Source organism: Chiloscyllium plagiosum, chromosome 16, assembly GCF_004010195.1.
Source record: "Chiloscyllium plagiosum isolate BGI_BamShark_2017 chromosome 16, ASM401019v2, whole genome shotgun sequence".
NCBI classification, from domain to species: Eukaryota; Metazoa; Chordata; class Chondrichthyes; order Orectolobiformes; family Hemiscylliidae; genus Chiloscyllium; species Chiloscyllium plagiosum.
The window spans coordinates 31,327,682-31,351,219 of NC_057725.1; the positions used below are offsets into that span (position 1 = coordinate 31,327,682).

The 23,538-nt window shown below is 40.4% G+C and overlaps 1 protein-coding gene across 2 annotated transcripts in view; it reads right to left on the minus strand.

Moving 5' to 3' along the window:
• Positions 1 to 7,856: 7,856 nt before the first annotated feature.
• LOC122558042 (prelamin-A/C-like) overlaps positions 7,857 to 23,538 on the minus strand; it is a 91,682-nt gene continuing 76,000 nt past the window's right edge. For both annotated transcript variants that reach the window (XM_043706371.1, XM_043706372.1), the window contains 3 exons: positions 19,828 to 19,976; positions 18,686 to 18,771; positions 7,857 to 9,657 (listed from right to left, as the gene is read on the minus strand). In XM_043706371.1, coding sequence (XP_043562306.1) covers positions 9,523 to 9,657; positions 18,686 to 18,771; positions 19,828 to 19,976 — 370 coding nt within the window. In that variant the 3' untranslated portion in view covers positions 7,857 to 9,522. The remainder of the gene's footprint in view (positions 9,658 to 18,685; positions 18,772 to 19,827; positions 19,977 to 23,538) is intronic.

Sequence of the window (23,538 nt, forward strand, 5' to 3'; positions counted from 1 at the left end):
ATGGTATGGTGTTTAACAAGCTCAATCTATCCTTAATTATGTTTTTACATAAAAATGGATAAGCTACTGATTTCCATGTCTGTCCACCTTCTGTAAAATGGGAGTGAGCTCAGAGGTGGATGCGAAGATTGTACACTAACCACCAGAGCTATTTTTCACCAGCCCTCAACCAGTGATCAGAATATGACTGAATTTACATACCATTTAAGGGAGAGAAGTGTAGGTCATTGACTGCTGGTTTGAATTTAAGCAAGGATAATTATGAGGGCATGAAAGCAGAGCCAGCAAAAGTGAACTGCTAATTTAGGTTAAGGGATAGGTTATAGAGATGCAGTGACAATCATTTAAGAGCATATTCCAGAAAGTGCATAATAGATATATTCCAACAAATAAGAAAACTTCTAAGGGATAGACCTACCATTCATGGTTAACTAAAAATGTCAAAAACAGTATCAAACTCAAAGTAAAGACATATAATTCTGGACAATAGCTGGCAGGTTTGGACAGCATATAGAAAACAGCAAAAAGCTATTAAAAGATTAGTAAGAAGGGAAAAATTAAGAGTTGGCTAAAAACATTAAAAGAGATAGAGAAAGTTTCTTCCAACATTTAAAAAAGTAAATAGTTAACAAAGTAAGTATTGGTCCTCTAGAAAACGAGTCTGGAGAATTAAAAATGGAGGGTTAAGAGATGGCGGGTGGGCTGAATAGATATTTTGTGTCAGTTTTCACAAGAGACAGTAAAAGTAACATCTTGGAAATAGGTGTCAATCAGGAACTTAAAGGGAGGAGGAAGCTGAAAAAAATTACAGGGAAGTAGCATCAAGTAAATTGTTGGAACTGTGAGTTGACAAGTCCCCGGGTCCCGATGGATTTCATTTTAGGCTTTTAAAAGAATCAGTAAAATAGTTGATGCATTGTTTTTAAGTTTTCAGAACTTATTAGATTTGGGAAGTTTCCTTTAGATTGAAAAATAGCTGATGTAATTCCTTTATTCAAAAAGGAATGGAGGCAGAAAGCAGGAAACTACAGGTCAATTAGCGTAACATTTGTCATAAGAATGTGTTAGAAATTATTGTTAAAGACATTATAAAAGGGCACTTGGATATGTTCAAGGTAATCAGGTAAAACCAATATGGTTTGTCAAAAGAAATCATGTTTAACTAATTTTTGGAGTTCTTTGATGATGTAACGTGCTAAAGAGGAACCTGTGGATGTATTGTACTTAGAATCCCAGAAGGCATTTGATAAGTTGCCACATCAAAGATTATTGCAGAAAATGAAAGCTCATGGTGTAGGAGGTAAGATTGGCATGAACAGAAGATTAGCTGGCTAACAGAAGCAGAGAATAGGAATAAATGGGTCTTTTTCAGATTGGCAGGTGTCATGGTACATCACAGGAATCAGTTCTGGGGCCTCATCTCTTTACAGTTTATATAACCGATTTGGATGAAAAGACCAAAAGACTGGTAACTACATTTGGAACTTAGAAATAGAAGATTGCAGCACAGTACAGGCCACTTGGCTCACAATGTTGTGCTGAGGATTATTCCTAATCTAAAATAAAATAACCTAGCCTATGCACCCCTCAATTCACTGCTGTCCATGTGCATGTCCAGCAGTCGCTTAAATGTCCCTAGTGACTCTGCTTCCACCACCACTGCTGGTAACGCATTCCATGCGTTCACAACTCTGTGTAAACAACCTACCTCTGACGTCTCCTCTATACCTTCCTCCTAACACCTTAAAACTATGACCCCTTGTGGCAGTCAATCCTGGCCTGGAGAAAAGTCTCTGGCTATCAACTCTATCCATGCCTCTCATTACCTTGTACACCTCAAACAGGTCACCTTTCTTCCTTCTCCTCTCCTGAGAGAAATGTCAGAGCTTAGTCAACCTCTCTTCGTAAGATAAGCCCTCCAGTCCAGGCAGTATCCTGATAAACCTCCTTTGCACCCTCTCCAAAGCCTCCGCATCTTTCTTATAATAGGGCAACCAGAACTGGACACAATATTCCAAGTGTGGTCTCACCAGAGTTTTGTAGAGCTGCAGTAAAACTTCACAGCTCTTAAACTCGATCCCCCATTAATGAAAACCAAAGCACCATATGCTTTCTTAGCAACCCTATCCACTTGGGTTGCAACTTTGAGGGATCTATGCACTTGAACACCAAGATCCCACTGTTCCTCCACACTGCCAAGAATTGTCTTTAGTCATATATTCAGCATTCAAGTTTAACCTTCCAAAATGCATCACTTCACATTTATCCAGGACTGACTGGTCTGTAATTACCAGGGATTTCCGTATTACCCTTCTTGTAAAGAGAAACAACATTTGCCTCGTTCCAATCCTCCAGTACGACTCTTGTGGAGAGTGAGGAAGCAAAGATTTTCACCAGCGGCTTAGCAACCTCCTTTCTCGCTTCCCGGAGTAACCTAAGATAAATCTGGTCTGGCCCTGAGGACTTATCAATCTTAATATTTGCCAAAATTTCCAGCACATCAACTTCCTCAATCTCAATCTGTTTCCCGGCTATCAAGGTTCTCATTCACAACAAGGTCCCTTTTCTTAGTGAAAACTAAAGCAAAAAGCTCATTTAGGGCTTCTCTTATCTGCTCAGACTCGACACACAAATTCCCTATGCTATCCATGACCAGCCCTACCTTTTCCCTGATCATTCTCTTATTCCTCACATATGAGTAAAATGCCTTTGGGTTCTCATTTTTGAGCTCCTTTCTATTAAGCCTGTAATCCTCTAAAGTTGTGCTAAATCCTTGCTTCCTCCACCTTACATAAGCTGCCTTCTTCCTTTTGATGAGAGGCTCCTCTGTTCTCATCATCCAAGGCTCTTTAATCTTACCCCTTCTTGCTTGTCTCAGAGGAACAATTTATGCATCACTCATATCAACTGTTCCTTAAACAGTTTCCGTTGCGCCCTTTCTGTGGAACAATTGCTCCCAATCTGTACTTCCCAACTCCTGTCTGATAGCATCATAATTTCCTTTTCCTCAACTAAATATCTTCCCATGGTAACTGCTCCTTTCCCTCTCCATGGCTATGGTAAATGTGAGACAGTTATGGTCACTGTCACCAAAGTGTTCTCCCACTGCGAGATCTGACACCTGTCCTGGCTCATCGCCGAGCACCAAATCCAAAATGGCCTCTCCCCTCATTGCCTGTCGACATTATTGAGTAAGGAAACCCTCCTGCATACACCTGACAAAAACGGCTCCCTCCAAACCATCTGCATTAAGGAGATTCCAGTCAATATTGGGAAAGTTGAAGTCGCCATAGCAACAACCCTGCTACGTCTGCATTTTTCCAAAATCTGCCAGCTTATGAGTTCTTCAATCTTCCTACTGCTATTAGGGCATCTGTAGAAAACCCCCAATGAGGTGGTTGCTCCCTTAGTGTTCCTAACTTCCACCCATACTGACTCAGTAGACAAACCTTCCTCAACAATTTTAAAACAGTTCCAGTGCATGAATAGGAGAGAGTCAGTATGCAGGTACAGCAAGTAATCAGGAAAGCTCATAGAATATTATAAAAACAGAAGTTGCGGGAAAAGCTAAGCAGGTCTGGCAGCATCTGTGAAGAGAAATCAGACTTAACGTTTCAGATTGAGTGACCCATCCTCAGAACATTCTTCATAGAATGTTATGTTTTATTGGAAGAGGAATTGAATGCAAGAGTCCAAGTAAGAAATGCACATCTATTTTCCTTTGTGTATGTCATATCGATATGATACCTTTGCAAATGAGTAACATTCTTTGCAGTTTATTTTAAGAAGATGCATTGAAATGGCTTGCAGACAGACTCCACAGTCACATTATCTCTCCCAAAGAGGTACCTGTACTGATTAAAATACTCACAAAAAAAGACAACAGCCTGGTACTCCTCTGTGTGTAGTATCATTCAGTTAATATACTGGATGCAACTGCTTGGTTGTCCTCACTGTATAAGTGTTGCTCCAAGTCATATCCCACAGAAATCTTTTACATGTGTGGAAATTCACATAATTTCAGCTGCACCATTCCTGACACAAAGTTTCATGTGGTGTCTCATAGATGCCACAGACTGCACAAACAAGCATTCTACAGGACAGCTAGAGATCATATGACTACAGCAAGCTAGTCAAAACACTAAGTACAATTGCATGGTTCCAAATAGGAATAGGGGTATGGTTTACAGTTCTAATTTAATCCAAACTTTCAAAGTACCTTTGGTTTTCAGTGTCATCCACAATCTTTAATTAATTTACAACCCAAATATTTTTAATTTTAAACTTTAGATTTTAACAGATTCAATTTAAAATGATTGTTATTGGGAAAACAGAAACATGCGCTAACTGATGTCATCTGTTGGCCAAAAGATATGACACAGGGTCCGTGATTTCGGTGTGCAGGAAGATACCTTAAAACACCTGACACTAGAAGCTGATAACAAGTCAGTGGGTGAGAGCAGCCAAAGATATCGATAGAAAGAACGAACTCTATTTCTTTCATGCCTGAAGATATTTCCAAAGAGCTTCAAAAAATTACTAACACCTCCTATTGCTGCAGCCATTTGGGATGGTGCCACTCACCCCAAACAATTGAATTATGGATTCATTTTAAAGGTCCTAGATTAGGCAGAATTATATTAGTTACAGAGCATCAGCTTGCACTTTACTGAAAATCCCATCATTCCCTGGGTGTAACATCCTTCAGCGTGACTCCGGTCACTTATACTAACTGAGGTGTGGGGAGTCAATGACCTCGCTGGACTGTTAACTCAGAGACCCAGGTAATGTTCTGGGGACCTGGGTTTGAATCCCAACATGGCATGGTAAAATTAGAATTCAACAAAAATCTGGAAGTAAGAGTCTAATGATGACCATGTGTCCATTTTCGATTGTTGGGAAAAACAGGAGTTCATTCTGATTACTCCTTTAACAAACCAGGTGGGGACTCTATCCCACAATGTGATCAGGCTGTTTATAACCCTGTAATGGAAGTACGCTGCATCTGATCTTATGATGGTACCAGGCCATATCTAATTATAAACATAACAAAAAGAACTGGAGACACTGGAAATCTGAAACAAAACCAGAAATTGGAACCAGAAATCAATGGAGAGAAAACAGAGTTAATGTTTTGGATCCAGTGCCCCTTTTTTCAGAACTCCCAACCTGCTGAGTTTCTCCAGCAATTTCTGCTTCATTTCGTATCTAATACTGGCTTGGGACCAGAGAGCGTCCAACTCTCCAATTGGACCAAGACATATATAATCCCGCAATAGGACCAGCCTGTATCCAATCCCACAATAAGACCAGGCTGTATCCAATCCCACAATAGGGCCAGGCTGTATCCAATCCTACAATAGGGCCAGGCTGTATCCAATCCCACAATACGACCAGGCTGTATTCATTCCCACAATAGGGCCAAGCTCTATCCAATCCTACAATAGGACCAGGCTCTATCCAATCCCACAATAGGACCAGGCTGTATCCAATCCCACAATACGACCAGGCTGTATTCATTCCCACAATAGGGCCAAGCTCTATCCAATCCTACAATAGGACCAGGCTCTATCCAATCCCACAATAGGACCAGGCTCTATCCAATCCCACAATAGGGCCAGGATCTATCCAATCCCACAATACGACCAGGCTGTATTCATTCCCACAATAGGACCAGGCTGTATCCAATCCCACAATAGGACCAGGCTGTATCCAATCCCACAATAGGACCAGGCTCTATCCAATCCCACAATACGACCGGGCTATATTCATTCCCACAGTAGGACCAGGCTGTATCCAATCCCACAGTAGGACCAGTCTGTATCCTATCCCACAGTAGGACCAGGCTCTATCCAATCCCACAATACGACCGGGCTATATTCATTCCCACAATAGGACCAGGCTGTATCCAATCCCACAGTAGGACCAGTCTGTATCCTATCCCACAGTAGGACCAGGCTCTATCCAATCCCGCAATACGACCGGGCTGTCGTCATTCCCACAATAGTACCAGGCTGTATCCATTCCCACAATAGGACCAGGCCCTTTCCAATCCAATAACTGAACCAAGTCATATCTAATCCCACATTGGGATCAGGCTGAATGAATTCTATAGGAAAGGCAAAGATTGTCACTGTTCAGAATTGGACAAGACAAATTTATTTAAAATGGAGAAGTCTGTTGTACAAGGTTTGATCATGATAGTAATAATTAATCTGAATTTTGTTTAATATATTAATTCAGTCTCAACACCTAGACCTCACTGCCACGGCCAGCATTTATTGTTAGTTCCTGCAGGTTTATTATTAATGTGACAAACTGGCTATTTCAGAGGCCACTTTCAGGTTGATCATACTGGTGTGGGACAGAACCTACATCATGTCTTAGAACAGGTGAACATATTAGATTTACAGTCATTGAGGTCTACCCCATGGAAACAGATCTTTTGGCCCAATGTGCCAATGCTGCCCAGTTTTCACAATTTAAACTATTCTAATTTGCCTGCATTTGGTCCCTATCCCTCCATACTCATTTATTTCCTGAAAGAACACAAGTTGAATTTTTTATATATCATCTGAAGTTTTCACAGTCGCTTTTTCCAAAATCAGCTTTTTGTTTCCAGAAACTATTTTAGAAATCTGTTCTAAGTCTCAAACTATCAGTGAGACTTGAGCTCACATTTGTGACATTTGAGCACCTAGTCCCTATCTTGATGCTCATGCAGTTATCTCTGATGGAAGAGATAGCCAATGGATAGCACTGTCTGTCCTGAATAAATTTGAAAGGTTCTGGGTGAAAGAGATCATGGCAACACCATCAATGCTTGGACTGGAAGCCCCCTCCTGCTCCCAAAGGGTAACTAGGTATGGGCAACAAATATGGACCTTGTCAGCAACACCTACCTCTCCAGATAAAGTAAAATATGATTTGAAAAGTGCCTTTAACATCTAGGCTTTATCAAGGGTTTTGTGGACATCTTAAAAAAAACCCTGAAATATTAACAAGTTGAAAAAAGGCTCACTGATCCAGGCATTAGCAGATTCTTCCTCTTCCCCTTCCCATTTTCTTAAGCAAAGTGGCCTCCCCCCTTCCAATAGTCTGTGTTTCACCCATAGGATGAATAAGACCAGCACCGGTAGATAAACCCATTCCCCGATCCTACTTCCAGCTGGTTTCAAAATGCTAGATTGTTAAGGATGGCTCCTGTGACACAGTGGTAATATTCCTACCTCTGAGCCTGGAGATCTAGGTTCAAGTTCCATCTGTTCCAGAGATGTGTAATAACGTCACTGAGCAGGTTGATTTGAAAATAAGTTTAAAACAAATACAAATTTAAGGGTGCCCATAATGGGCTCTGTATGTAAATATTTAATTGCCTACATAGGTGATTTAGTGGTGATGGTGAGGAATTGAAAAATACCACTGGTGCCTTGGTAGTAGTGGGGGTGGGGATGGGAAGCCATTTGCGTGTATTTGTAGCATCTTCTTGATATGAAAAGTAAAAAATTAACAGTAAAGGTTCTTGTGAAACATGGCTGTGTCCCTACCTTTCAGCCAGGAGGCCTGGGTTCAAGTGCCAACTGCTCCAGAGGTATAATTAGATTAGATTAGATTCACTACAGTGTGGAAACAGGCCCTTCAGCCCAACAAGTCCACACCGACCCTCCGAAGAGCAACCCACCCAGACCCATTCCCCTACATTCACCCCTGACTAACGCACCTAACACTACAGGCAATTTAGCATGGCCAATTCACCTCACCTGCACATTTTTGGACTGTGGGAGGAAACTGGAGCACCCGGAGGAAACCCATGCAGACATGGGGAGAACGTGCAAACTCCACACAGACAGTTGCCCAAGACGGGAATTGAATCCGGGTCCCTGGCGCTGTGCGGCAACAGTGCTAACCATTGAGCCATTGTGCCGCCCCCTGTATGTAATAACATTTTGGATGGGTTGCTTTGAAAATATGTTTAAAGTTAAGGAGTAATGTGATTGTGGTTTTTGAGGATATTGTGATGAATTGTTCTTTTTGTCAGCATTCCTTGTGCTGAAAGCCATCCGTCCTTCTGTGAAAATGACAACATTGCAATGTTCAGGAATTTGGAGAGCTTCAAGAGTAGTTAGGTGGCAATGTTCAGTTCTGCCTGTGATAGGGTAGTGAGTACTTTAGGGTTTTAAAAAGTCACTCAGGACAGTTCGGTGGTATTCAAAGGTGACAGAGCAAATTGTAAGAAAAAGAGAGATATACCCTTCATGTTCGAAAAGCTGAACTTTAGCTGTACTGCAACCAAGTCAACTGATCCACATCGAGTCTGTGTCTTTAGGGACCCAATGAGTTCAACATCAAGTTGAATAGCTCTGCACAGACTGGGCTCAGGAAAAAGCACAACAGAAAGTGTAATTTGGTGTAATCTAGCTCATGAGGGACTCGAAGGGTGTCTGTGAGCGTTAATGCCACAGTGCAGCTGGGAGACTGGTGGTTGAAAAGTTCACAAGCAGTATTGGCTTGATGTAACTGAGCAAGCTTACAGCTCAGAAAAAAAGCGCAAGAGTAGGACTGGTTTGTTGGAACTAGCTAAATGCTGAAGAGCTGGAGTTAAGCCCATGACTGTGTGCTCAGACTCCAGGGAAATATAGATACAGGAAAAGAGGATGACCAGAACAGAAGCAGTCATTGCAGCTGTCCATAACTGGACAGAGAGGGAGGGAGGGAGGGAGGGAGGTTCAAGACCAGATCAGCAGGTATGAAAAATTGTAATCTGGTGAAATTTATTGAGATTTGATTACCTATCATGTCATTAATATTATTGAGTTACTGAGAAGTCTGTGGGATCTGTCTTGGTCATATTTACTATTTGACGTGCTGAGGGGTTTTTGAGCACAGCATATTACCCATGTTTACTACGTGTTAATTCTAGCTGTTAGAAATCAGTTGTACATTTAGAATGTATTACTATTCTAACTTACAAAGTAAGTAGTGTTGTTCATTCAAAACTGGAACCTTGTGGTGTTATTCCCTTAGGAAGTCCCTTGAATCTTTCTTTTCGTAAAAATAGAAGTTACTGGTCCCTAACAGGATTGTAATATAAAGTTGGTAGTCTTCTCTAAGATCACTACGTAATTTGGGACCTCATCCAAAATCCTAACAATGTGGAAAGAACCAATAGGACAAATAACAAAAAACATTTTCCACTTATGGGAAGAGTCCATAATCTTAAAATCAAAACCAGGCCATTCAGAAGAGAATTTAGGAAATACTTCTTCAAGCAGAGGGTAGAATTATTGAATGTTCTTCCATAAACAGAAGATAATAACTCAAACACTCAAAATCTGAGATTGATAGATTTCTTCTTAACAAGGTATAAAGCGGTATAAAGCAATACAAAGCGCAGGCAGGTCTATGGAGTTAAGTCAAAAATCAGCTCTGATCGAATTGAAATGTGGAACAGCCTTCAGAGCTGAATGGTGGTTCTCCTGCTTCAGTTTCCACAATTTCCCTTGTTCTGACTCTCAATGCTTCCTATCTCCTGCTAACATGCATGTCTGTTGTGAAGGGTGGGTAGCTCATAAATCGAAGTGTATACTTTGATCGAGTGTTTCTTTGAGTGAGGAGCCCAGGCAGTAACCGAGCCTCAGCAAGTCCTTGTGGAACAGTCTGTTTGAAGAGATAGAAATAGAGAAAGTTAATTCGCATAAAATTATAATTGAAAGAAATTGCATTTCCAGACCATCTTCCACAACCTCAGGCTGTTCCAGACATTCTACAGCAACACGTGTAGTCGCTGATAGATGGTCAGAAATGCAGGCACCAATTTGTGCATGGCAAGCTCACATAAACATTTAAAGTGACAAAAGCCAGATATTCGTTTTTTAGTGTGTTGTTTGAGGGATAAATATTGGCCTGAACAATGGATAGAAGTTTCGAAACATGTCAAAAAGGGGATCTGTTACTCCACTCAAGAGGCATTTGGGGCTTTGTTTAATACGTTATTGGAAGACAGCACCATCTTCAATATCCCACCATACTGCCCCAATGACAATGCATATTCCCACAACATTGCATTTCTGAAGTGCAACACTCTCTCAGTATTGTCATCAACCTGTAATATATGAGCCATTAATCTTAAATTCCATTGACTGATTTAATGCCTGAAACTTTTGTTCGAAAGAAAATATCTTTAAATGAGCCAGGACACTGTCTTTCAAAATGATGTGAGCTGCAAGAGAGGTCTTTGCATGAAAACAGTCGGTATTTCTGGGCAATTCTCTCGCGGAATTTCAGAATTGCCAATGTTTAAACTATTTTGGGGGGGGATAAGAAAAAAGGGAAAATGATGAACATTGCTGATGGAAACTTGAGGGTTCGTACATTAGGTTTACCTTACATGATGATCAATGGTCGGCACAACATCGTGGGCTGAAGGGCCTGTTCTGTGCTATACTGTCCTCGGGTGGATATCCTCCGATCCCAGCTGCAGGATCCTATCTGAACTTGAGGTGGTGGGGGGGGTACATTGAGTGAGGGATTGTGCAGAGTTTTCAGGGTGACTGTAAAAGAACTCCCAGGAAGCCACCCTGACAGTAGAAGGGAAACTAATTCATTAACAGTCTGCTGCCACCCAGTGGGAAAATGGAGAAATTGAGGGAACAAGCTGGTGGGAGGAGAAGTGAGTGTCAGCAGAGGTTTATGGAAACTTGTGAATTAGAAAAATACATTGAAAGGAAAATACTACTGGACTATGTGTAAAAAGCAGAGAAAGAGAGGGACAATTGGATAAATATAAATAACAGCCAGCATAGGCATTACAGGCTGAATGGCCTCTATGTGTAGTGCTTGTACGATTCACATTATGAAAGGCTGCACTGGCATTTTTTACTATTTAGAACAGAGAGGTGCTTTTGAAATGTAGGAGAAAAGGAAGGTATCAGACCCAGTGTTTACTGAGGGCAAGAGATGAGGGAGTTTTGGGAGAGAAACGTGGAGGGGTAAGGAATGGGAGAGATGTAGAGGAGAAAGTTGGATGCAGCCTGATTTCTGCTTCACTTTAAGTCCAGGAAACTGAAGCAAATGTCAGGATGGCCACAACTTGAAGTTCCAAGATTGTGTCCTACTGCATTTGGAGTATAATTACTTGCTTTTACAGAGTCAAGCAGCACACAAACAGACCCTTCCATTCCAACTCACCTACACTGAGCAGATATCCGAAATTAATCTAGTCCCATGTGCCAACATTTGGCCATATCCCTCTGAACCCTTCCTATTCATATATACATTCCTTTTAAATGTTTTAATTGTACCAGCCTCCAAACATTTTCTGGCAGCTCATTCCATATGCACACCACCCTCTTTGTGAAAAGGGTGTCCCTTAGGTCCCTTTTATATCTTTCCTTTCTCACCTTAAACTTATGCCCTCTAGTTTTGGACCTAGGAAAAAGACCTTGTCTATTCACCGTATCGATGCCCTGTATGATTTTATAATGTCACAAAGCTGGTCCCTTTTTTCTAAAAGCTTCCTTATTTTCTTAAGGATACTGTGTCCTTGGTTTTTTTTTCAGAGGCGTCATAAACATTTCCCAGTGCCGATTAAACTGGTTTGGTACAGAGATTAAAGGGTATTGAGAGGCCTTTTTGTTTATATGTAAACAGTTGAGACCACAGGTCAAAAAGTGGCCATGTTTTAGAAGTGACCTGTATAATGAAAGGGGAGTGGTCAGCTCTCTAGCTGAGCAGTTCAATCCAGAACTAGTTAGGAGTTCAGCAGTGAGCTTTGTGGAAACTCTCTCTTTCTCTCTCTCTCTCTCTCTCTCTCCCATTCTAACTTCAACCTGTAAACATCTGTTCTATTTTGTCAACTATATTTTAAGGGTATTTGCTTATTGGGACTGTTGTGTATATTCCGAATAGCAGAATAAAGTCTACTTTGGAATGGACAGTTCAGTAGGGGTTCCTTATGCTGTCCTTTGTCTTTCATTGTGTAATTTTGTGAATACATTTCTGTCTGTTTTAAAACCAAATAGTTAACCTAGCTAGCTTACTCCAGGTAATTCTCACTGTACAAGTTGCAAAGTTATGGTCTGGGCTGCCTGCTTAAGAGTGGTCTGGCCTAGTCCATAACAGATTGGGGGCTGTTTGCGAGTAGTAGGTGCTAGAGTCTTTATTTCGGGTGTTGGCTTGGTTGGGTAGACAAAGCTTGGGATAGTAATGCCTCTTTCAATGGCCATAGTTTTGTATAAGTGGAGGCAGTGATTTTAGAAGTTTTGCAAAAAGTGAATAAGACCAAGCTGCAGGAGTTAGCAGAGAAGCTAGAATTGGAACTGCCTGCTTCTGTGAGGAAAGGAGAGATAATTACAGCAGTAGCTCAGCATTTAAACTTGCTGAAGAAACCATCAGAATCGATAGAGATGGCAAGAATTCAATTGTAAATGAAACAGCTTGAGTTAGAGGCGAGAGAAGGAAAGGGCAGCAGAAATGAAACAGTTTGAGTTACGATTAAAAGCAGAAGAGAGGGGAAAAGAGAGAGCAGAGAAAGAAAAAGAGAGAGCTTTTGAACTTCAAAAACTGACACTTAGAAAAGAAATTCAGCTTAAAAGGCTGGAGATAAAGGCTGAGGGTAGGCTTAGTGAGATAGAGAGTGAGGATGAGCACGCCCTTGGTAGTCAGAAGCCTAGTGAGAAACTGTTTAAGTATGTTCAAGCATTGCTTAAATTTGATGAGAAGGATGTGGAAGCCTTTTTCATCTCATTTACAAAGGTGGCAAAACAAATGCAGTGGCGAGTGGTAATGTGGGTTTTGTTGATCCAAACGAAACTTGTAGGTAGGGCTAGTGGGATAATCACATCACTATTAGAGGAGGTATCTGGAGAGTATGAGGAGGTGCAGAAAGCCATTTTAAGTGCATGTGAGTTGTACCAGAAGCCTACAGACAACATTTCAGGGATCTAAGGAGGGACCCTGGTCAAAACTAACATTGAGTTTGAAAGGATCAAACAGAGCAATTTCGATAGATGGATAAGAGCTTTAAAAATTGAGCAAACCTATAATGCCCTTAGAGAGGTAATTATTTTGGAGGAATTCAAAAATTCACTGACTGAAGAAGTGCAAACTCATGTGGAAGAGCAGAGAGTTAAAACAACAGGGTTAGCAGCTGAAGTGGCTGATGATTATGAGCTGGTCCATAAAACACAGTTTGGTTTCTAGAATCAATTTCAGTCCATGAGAGATAGAAATTGGGGCAAAGGGAAATCCTCACATGGAAATAGAAAGGTAGATCTCAGTGACGATCATAATGATAATTTACCACAGGGTAAAAAAGAAACCCTTGAAGGGGACAAAGAAGTTTAAAAAGCTCTGGTGTTTTCATTGTAATAAAGTGGACCACATGAAATCACAGTGTTGGTGGGCTAGGAGAAAGCCAGATGTAGGAAAACCACACAAGCCTGGGAGTTTTGTTAGACTGGTAACAAAAAGCACAAGGAAGTTAGACAACTGCCTCAGAGTGTACAAGATGATCAGAGATTGAACAAGGAGCAAGTGCCAGATCTGCTTAAAAAATATACATGCAAGGATAAAGTTTATTCACATAGGCCAGGAGTAGCAGGTAAAGAGATTACAATATTAAGGGACACGTGATCCTCTCAGTCTATGATACTGAAGGATGAGGAGATATGTACTCCTGAGGGACTAGTGCCAGAAAAGGTACTGGTAACAGAAATTCATGGTGTGACAAAAAGTACTCAGTTATGTAAAGTGAGGCTAGAGAGTCCAGAGAAGAGTGGAGAATTTATAGTTTGAGCACTGGACAAACTCTCAGCTCCAGGAATACAATTTGTCCTTGCAAATGATATAGCTGATTCACTCACTGGTAAGTGTGCTGCCTACTGTAGTGGAGATGCAGGCAACTGAGGAAATGAATGATTTTCCAGGAATTTTCCCTGATTAAGTGATCTCAAGATCACAGAGGCACAAGTTGAAGTAGGAGAGATCAAAAGGCACAGATATGGAAGTTGACATAGCTTTTTCCAATACTTTTTTTGATCAGATAAATGGGACAGAGCAGGAGCAAATAGGTAAACATGCAAGTATCTTTAGCTCTGCTAAGCTGTTTGTATTACAGCAGAAAGATGAGAACTTAAAACGGTTATATCAAAAGGCATTTACAGAGGAGAGTGAAAGCATCCCTGAGTGTTATGACTTAACAAATTATGTCTTAATGAGGAAATGGAGACCATCACACATTCAAGCACATGTGAAATGGGCAGAGATTCATCAAATTGTTTTGCCAGTAGGATACAGAAAGGAGGAGCTGCGAGTGGCACATGAGCTACCATTTGGAGGTCATTTAGGGGAATGAGGAAAACACAGGCTAAAATACAAAGACATTTTTACTGGCCTGGACTACACAAGGATGTAGTTGAAGTTTGCCAGTCATGTCAGAAAACCACAGGCAGTAACAAAACCTGCACCTTTAATACCTATTCCAGCATTTGAGGAACATTTCACAAATGTGTTGATTGATTGTGTAGGTCCCCTACCTCAAACAAAAAGTTGGAATAATTATTTATTAACAATATTAGGTGTGTCAACTAGATTTCCAGAGGCAATCCCATTACACAACATCACAGCTAAAGGGTTGTAGAAGAATTTCTTAAATTGTTTTACGAGGTATGGATACCAATAGAGATCCAGTCAGATCAGGGGTCAAATTTCACATCTAAACTACTCAAGGAAGTTCTGGATAACTTGGGAATAAAGCATTTCAAATCTGCTGCATACTATCCAGAATCACAGGATGGCATCAAACACTAAAGACCATGTTGAGGGCTTATGGTCAGGATTATCCAAATGATTGGAATAAGGGAGTTTTGTTTGTACGTTTTGCGATCAGAGATGCACCAAATTCAGTCCATTTGAATTAATTTTTGGACATGAACTAAGAGGACCATTAAAATTGACTAAGAAGAAACTATTAAGTCAGAATTCAGAGATCATCCATTTGGACTATGTGTCAAATTTTAGCAAATGATTAAATAGAGCTGGAGAGTTGGCTAGACAGCATTTAAAAGTATCACAACATACAATGAAACAGGAAATGGATAAGAAATCACAAATTCGCAATATTCCAGTAACAGTTGAGCCTTTAAAAGCAAGGTTTAGTGGACCTTATCATATGGAGAAGAAATAGAGTGAGGTGAACTACTGAAAGAGATTCCAGACAGGAAGAAATCTCACAGAGTGTGTCATGTGAATATGCTCAAAAGGTATTTTGATAGGGAAGGAAAGCAAGAGGAGAAGATGTTAATAATTACAGCACAGAAGGAAGAACCAAGTTCAGAGGATTCTGAATTGGACATTCCTCAAATCAAATTGGACAATGAGGAAGTTGTCAAAAATTAGGATAAATTACTGAGTTACGTTCCACAAGAAAATCAAAATGACCTGAAAGAGTTATTACTATCACATGGGGAGATATGTGGAAGTAAACTGGGAAGTACTAACCTAATTGTGCATGGTGTAGATATAGGAGATGCTGTTCCGATTAAGCAACATCCTTATAGGCATAACCCTCTAAAGTTGGCACAGGTTCAGAAGGAGATAGAGCGCATGCTTCAAGATGGCATAATCGAAGTGAGTTACAGTGATTGGAGCTCATCCATAGTCATGGTGCCAAAGCCAGATGGTACCCAACGGTTATGTGTGGACTATCGCAAAGCCAATACCGTTACAAAGACTGATCCATATCCAATTCCAGTGTTGGAGGACTGTTTCAAAAAAGGGGGTCAAGCAGCTTATATTTCTAAGTCGGACTTGCTCAGAGATTACTGGCAAGTACCTCTGTCAGAGAGAGCAAAGGAAATTTTGGCTTTCATAACACCAAATGGGCTATATCAATTCAAAGTCTTGCCATTTGGTATGAAAAACATTCAAGCCATATTTCAGAGACTGACTAATAAGGTCATTGCTGGATTACCCAACTACTTGATGTATATTGATAATCACGCGTGGAAGGACAATTTACAGCAATTATCGGAGTTGTTAGGTCGACTTCGGAAGGTAGTTTTGGTGGTAAACCTGGCTAAAAGTGAATTTGCCAAAGCCCAAGTCACCTTCCTGGGCCATGTTATTGGACATGGACAAATGGTCCCACGAGATGCAAAAATGAAAGTAACTGGGGAACTTCCCACAACATCAATGAAAAAAGCAGCACTATGGTTCCTGGGATTGAGTGGATTTTACCAAGTGTTTGTGCTGAACTTTAGCAGTGTGGCAGCTCCACTCACTGAATTGTTTAAAAAAGGACAATAAGTTTCAGTGAACAGTGGACTGACAAAAGGCATTTGACAGCCTAAAAACTGTGTTAACCACTGCCCCAGTATTAGCCACACCAGACTACATGAAGTCTTTCAAGGTGGTTATCGATGCCAGTGATGTGGCTGTTGGTGCAGTGCTCCTGCAGGAGGATGACAAGGGAAAAGAATGACCCATTGGGTATTTTTCCAGGAAGTTGAACGTTCATCAACAGAAATATTCAACAGTGGAGAAAGAGACTTTAAGCTTGGTGTTGGCATTACAACGTTTCAGTGTTTATATTACCAGCAATGCATCAGAGACAATCGTAGACACTGATCATAACCCATTGACATTTGTGGGAAGATTTATGGACAAAAACGGCAGACTGTTTAGATGGAGCTTGTTGTTGCAGCCATTCAGTTTGACAAATGTGCAGGTGGCAGGTCGCGAAAACGTGATTGCTGATGTGTTATCGAGGATCGAATAAGAAACAGAGGCGTTCGGTGTGGGAGTGTCATGGCCTAAATTCGCATGTGGTTGTGCAGGTTTGCATGGGTACAGTTAGTACAGTGTATATATGTGTTTTAGACTTCTAACCAGTTTGTTTTTGAAGGGATTTAAACATGAAGCCATCTTTTGATATTGATGGTTCATTTTTTTATGGGGGTAGGTGTCACAAAGCCGGTCCCTTTTTTCTAAAAGCTATTCCTTTTCTCAAGAATACTATGTCCTTGGTATTTTTCAGAGGGGTCATTAAAATCTCCCTGTGCCAATTAGATTGGTTTGGTACAGAGATTAAAGGGTATTGAGAGGCCTTTTTGTTTATGGGTAAACAGATGAGACTTCAGGCCAAAGTGGTAATGTTTTAGAAGTGACCTGTATGATGAAAGGGGAGTGGTCAGCTCTCTAGTTAAGCAGTTCAGTCCAGAACTAGTTAGGGGTTCAACAGTGAGCTGTGTGGAAACTCTCTCTCTCTCTTTCTGCCCTTCTAACTTCAACCTGTAAGCATCTGTTCCATTTTTAAACTGTATTTTAAGGGGGCGTTGCTTATTAGGACTGTTGTGTATATTGGAAACAGCATAATTATATCTAGTTTGGATAGACTGAGTTCTGTAGGGGTTCTTTATTCTGTTCTTTGTGTTTCATTGTGTAATTTTGTGAATAGATTTCTGTCTGTTTTAAAACCAAGTAGTCAACTTAGCTAACTTACTCCGAGTAGTTTTCACTGCATGCTTACCAAAACAAATTGCAAAGTTATGGTCTGGGTTACCTGCTCAAGAATGTTTTGAGTAGTCTGGCCTAGTCCATAACAATAAACCTCTATAAGGTCACCCCTTAGCTTCCAATGCTCCAGAGAAAATACCCCCAACTTATTTAGCTTCTTCCTACCGCTCAAACCCTTCAAACCTGGCAACATCCTTTTAAATCTTTTCTGAACCCTTTCAAGTTTCACAACATCTTTCCTATAGCAGGGAGACCAGAATTGCACACAGTATTCCAATAGTGGTCTAACCAATGCTCTGTCCAGTTGCAACATGACATCCCAACTCCTATAGTCAATGCACTGACTAAAAAGGCAAGCATACCAAATACCTTCTTCACTATCCTGACTACCTGCAACTCCACTTTCAAGGAGCTAGGAACCTGCACCCTGAGGTCTCTTCATTCATCAACACAACCCATGACCCTACCATTAAGTGTTTAAGTCCTATCCTGGTTTGTCTTTCCAAAATGCAACACCTACCTCACATTTATCTAAACTAAACGCCATCTGCCACTCCTCGGCCTATTGACTCATTTGACCAAGGTCCTGCTTTGCTATGAGGTAACCTTCTTCATTGTCCATTACACCTCCAATTTTAATGTCATCTGCAAACTTACTAACCATACCTCCTACATTCGCATCCAAATAATTTTTTATAAATGACGAAAACCAGTGCACCCAGTACCGATCCTTGTGGAACACCGCTAATCACAGACCTCCAAACTTTTCCTATTTGTGTCTTTTTAACATCTTTCTCCTTTCACGTTAAAAATAAACGCCCTAGTCTTGAAATCCCCAACCCTAGGGAAAAGACACTCACCAGTGCGACATCGAGGGTCAAAGGGCCTGTACTGCACTGTAATGTTCAATGTTCTATCTAAACCTCTCATGATTTTATAAACCTCTGGAAGGTCACTCCTCAATCTCCTATGCTCCGGTGAAAAACATCCAAACTTATCCTTAAATCCTCCATTCCCAGCAACATCCTGGTAAATCTTTTCTGAACCCTCTCTGGCTTAATAATATCCTTCCTATAACTGGGCGACCAGAACTGTTCTCAGGAACTTTTCTTGAGTCACTGAATTTTTCAGAAGCTGTTGGTCAGGCACGCAGTCTCTATGGTTGACTTACAGTTAAATTTAGTTCCTCGGTGTTACTTGATCGTCTGGACAGTTGAATTGGTGATTGTAATCCAGAAGAATCAGGCGTAATTAAATCTGGAAGCAAGGGGCAGACAAAGGAATTAAAACCAATCTAATAAAGACAATCTCATTGTACATTGTCCCAGCAGGTAAAACGCTGCCTGTGTCAAACTTAGCTCACTGGATACATTTTTACCTTAGAATTGAAAAGTCAAGGGTTGAAGTCTGTTTCAGTCCAGTACTGAAGAGGGGGAGTGCTGTACTGTCAGAGCTGTTGTCCTTCAGATGAAACAGTAAACTATGGTATCATGCCTTCTCACTACCACTATGTGTAAAGCAGAGGAGTGCCCAGGATAACATTTATCTTTCAACCAGTATAATTTAAAACAGATTATTGATTATTATTTCACTGCTTTTGAGGAAGCTGTCTACTCACAAACAGGCTGCTGTGTTTCTCACCTGATCCCACTGACTGTGTTTTAAAGGCTGTAACGTACTTTGGAGTATCCCATGGTCTTCAGTGAGGAATTACGAACACGTTACATCCTGACTCAGAGGTAGACGCACTACCACTTTCACAGAGTCTTACAGTGAAGAAGGTGACTATTCTCCCATCATGTCTGTCTGTATGGCTCTCCAAATGAACATCTCATCCAATACCATTTTCCTGCTTTCCTCCCCTAATCCTGCACATTGTGGCTTTTCAAATAACCAACTAATTCCCTGTTGAATGACTAAAACTGTCTCCACCACATAATAATGCATTCCAGCCCGTAATCACTCACTGCATGAAAAAGCTTTCCTCATAGCATTTTTGTTTCATCCACTGACCACTATAAACCTGTGCCCTCCCATTTTCCAAATCTACCATGAGTGTGAACATTTTCTCCCTAATTTCTCGGCTCAAGGAGACAACACCTGGTCTTGTACAGCTGATATTTGGTGAAGGGTGAGGAGGATTGAGATGTTGTGACAAAACCACTGGATTAAGCATCTGCATGAGGTGCGCCCAATGGAAAATGGGACTGCAGTCTGCTCGAGATCCATGAAAAAGGGGAGTGAAAGATTACAAGAAAAACACAGAGGAAACTGAATGGCTGAAGCGTTTCTGCCAATAATGATCTGGCTAACCTGGTAAGGAATCCGAAGGCAGAGATACAAGACTGGATTGTAAATAGGAATTAATGTCAGTCTCTCCCAAGCTGCTGCGTTCCGTGAGGCTGGAGGTGTTCGATTGGGGGCGTGTACGGCTTGAGGAAAAATAAGCAGAAATACTTCCCCTAGGGTAAGACATAAAAAAAATCATTATTAATGTCAGCCTAGATTTACCGGAATGATAGACAGACTGAAAGGATTACAGTATTACATTACACTAGCTCTGGTAATATTCCTGGAATTCAGAAAGTTAGTGGATGATTTGATCAAAGTTTTCAGCATAATAGAGCAACAATTGATTAGAAAGAAAGAAACAATTTCTGCTTTTTGAGTGTTTTGGATTAAGGGCACAATCTGAACATAATGAACCCATTACATCCTGACTTAGAAGTGAAATTAAGTCTTATGAGAATAACATTAAGAAACATTTCTACACTGAAAGGATGGTTGAAATTTTCTTCTGCAAATGGAAATTAATATTTAACCAGTTCTTAAATGGAAATCTGAGATTGATAGATTTTTATTATCCAAATATATTCAGGTGATGGGATGAAGCTGAATACATGTAGTGAAGTTGTGGATCAGCCAATGACCTCATTGAATGACTGAATGCTGGCAGTTAGTGAATAAGAGAATTTTAATCTTTTTCTCTGAAGCCTGTTTGTTGTTAGCATTTTAATTGAAGTCTCCAGTTTAGGTCCCAATCCTAAGCAGGGTTGTAAAAGGGGTCCACTGGTAGAGCAGTTGAGCTTAGTTAATTAAAGAAGCAGCTGAAGAAAGTTCCTGTAACAGAGTTGATCGAAAAGTAGGTTAAAATATTTAAAAAATGCAGATTTGGAGGGGCTGTTGTGGTACTGTCTCAAAAACAGAAAGGCCTGTACTGGGAGTATATGCCAATTTAGTGCAACTTAGTCTTTGAATGCAACTAACAGTACATACTTGGGCTTTTCTGGCACCGTCACAGTGTCCCTGCCTCTGAACCAGAATACCATTGAGATTTTTTAAAATTGCAATTGTCCACTGGTATTTGACTGAGAAATGGAAATAGATACTCCTTTGTCTTTGCTTTTTCTAATGATTTCTCCTTCTAAGATTGGTACTTCTTCTGCTGAAGGAGAAAAAGCTAATTATCTGGTGGGCATCTGGCAAGTGATTAATGTTCATTCTATTCCTTAGGTTTAAACTAGTAAACTGGTGATAAAGCTAATAAGATATATAAAAAGCAAAGTCAATATATAACTGAATAAAATAATTAAATAGCTCATAAGAACACATTGGAATGGCAGGACAGATGATGTATCACGGCTGCATCATGTGGAAGCTCCTGTATGCCAGTTTGATCTGGAGCAAATATGTCTGCAATAAGTTAAAGAGTAGAGTCAGGATAAAAAAGAAAGGTATAAATACATGAAATTGTAAACTGACCTTGATAGGAAGGGATTGACAGTACAAGTATTAGAGTAAGACTTAATAAAAGGATAAAACTAAAGACTCTAAATGCAACATGCATGCAGATACAAAATGAAACAGATGAGCTGATTGTGCACTTTCGAAATAATCATTTATTATCTGGTAGCTTTTGCAGAGACATGGCTTAGTACCTGAATATTGAAGGGTAGAGGGCATTTCAGAAGAACAGGGGGCTCAGGAAAGGGAATTGGTGGCTCTGTTAGTTAAGGATAGTATCGACACAATTGACAGGAATGATCCAAGTACGAGAAATCAGGATGTAGAAACAGTTAATATAGAGACAGAAAATGGCAAAGACAAGAAGTTGTGGGACAAGTGTATGGCCCTCCTAACTAACCATACAATAGAATAGAGCATAAAGGAAGCAATAATCCAAGTTTGTCAGATTAGAATATTCAAATTGGCGATGAATAGTCGAAATAAGTGAGTCATAAAATGTTTTTGAGATAGTTTTTTAAAATATAACATTCTAGAGTCAACCTGAGAGCAGTCTATACCAGACCTTACTCTGTACCAGACCTTACTCTGCAATAAGATAGGATTAGTTTATGATTTCAGTGAAGGTGCTCCCAGGGAGCAGAGACCAGTACATTGAACTCTACACTCAGTTTGAGAGAGAAAGAGAGCAGACTTTTTTTTAAACTTTAAGGATAATAATGAAAGTAGAGTTGGTTGAGGTGAATTGGAAAATTAGATTAAAGGAAAGTCAATAGTGCAGTAACAGGCATTCAAGAGGATATGTCAGAAGTGCACCAAATCGATATATCCTAGTGAGTAAGAAAAATTCCATGAGACATATTTACCACACATGTTATTTAGACATGTTAAAGATAGTTTCATACAAAAATCATATATTTGTGAAACAAAAAATGGCAGGTCAGAAAATTGGACATATTATAAAAGTGAAGAACAAATTTTAATAAAGGAAAAACGTGAGTATGAGAGAAAGCTAGCCAGAAGTATAAAAACTAATGATAAGTGTTTCTATAAATATTGTTTATTTATACAGGGTAAAGCCCTTTGCTAATTTAAATCTGACACACAGAGAAGCTCACCTCATACCGTAATCTGTTAAATTTCAAGAGGCAAAGAACTATTCCAGATTTTACTATTTAAAGTAAAAATTAACCATTTTATTCTTTAAGTCCAACAGAGAACATTAAAACAACAATGATCTGTAGATTGTGGAGCAAAAATGGCCTTTGCAGTGATATGTACTTCTTGTCAGATGTGGCAGTTTAAAGAGAGTTTAAGGGTTACTGCAGATTATATCTGCCATGAATGCTGTTGGATGCGAATCTTATCAGATCGAGTGGATCGGTTGAAGAGACAGGTAGAAACGATGAGGAATTTGCAGCAGCAACAGTATGTGATGGGTGGCAGTTATAGGAATGGGGGCAAGTCTCAGATACAGTCACATAGATGGGTTAACTCCAGGAAGGGTAAGAGAAGTAGGCACCGAGGGCAGGAGTCTTTTGTGGATATACCCATTTCAAACATGTATGCTGTTTTGGAAAATGTATGGGGTGATGGATTCTCAGGGGAACGTAGCACGAACAGCCAAGCTTCTGGTATTGAGTCTGGCTCTAATGCAACAAGGGGTACGTTGGCTTCCAAGAGATCAATTGTGTTAGGGGATTCTGTAGTCAGAGGTACAGACAGACGTTTCTGTGGCCAGCAGAGAAAAAGCAGAATGGTGTGTTGTTTCCCTGGTGCCAGGATCAAGGACGTCTCTGAGAGGGTGCAGAATGTTCTCACGGGGGAGAGGGGTCAGCAGGAGGTCATTGTTCACATTGGAACCAGTGACATTGAAAGGGAAAAGGTTGAGACTCTGAAGGGAGATTACAAAGAGTTAGGCAGAAATTTAAAAAGGAGGTCCTCAAGGGTAGTAATATCTGGATTACTCCAGTGCTACAAGCTAGTGAGGGCAGGAATAGGAGGATAGAGCAGATGAATGCATGGCTGCGGAGCTGGTGTATGGGAGAAGGATTCACATTTTTGGATCATTGGAATCTCTTTTGGGGTAGAAATGACCTGTACAAGGAGGATGGATTACACCTAAATTGGAAGGGGACTAATATACTGGCAGGGAAATTTGCTAGAACTGTTTGGGAGGATTTAAACTAGTAAGGGGGGGGGGGGCCTCAAGGAGATAGTGAGGAAAGAGATCGATCTGAGACGGATACAGCTGAGAACAGAAGTGAGTCAAACAGTCAG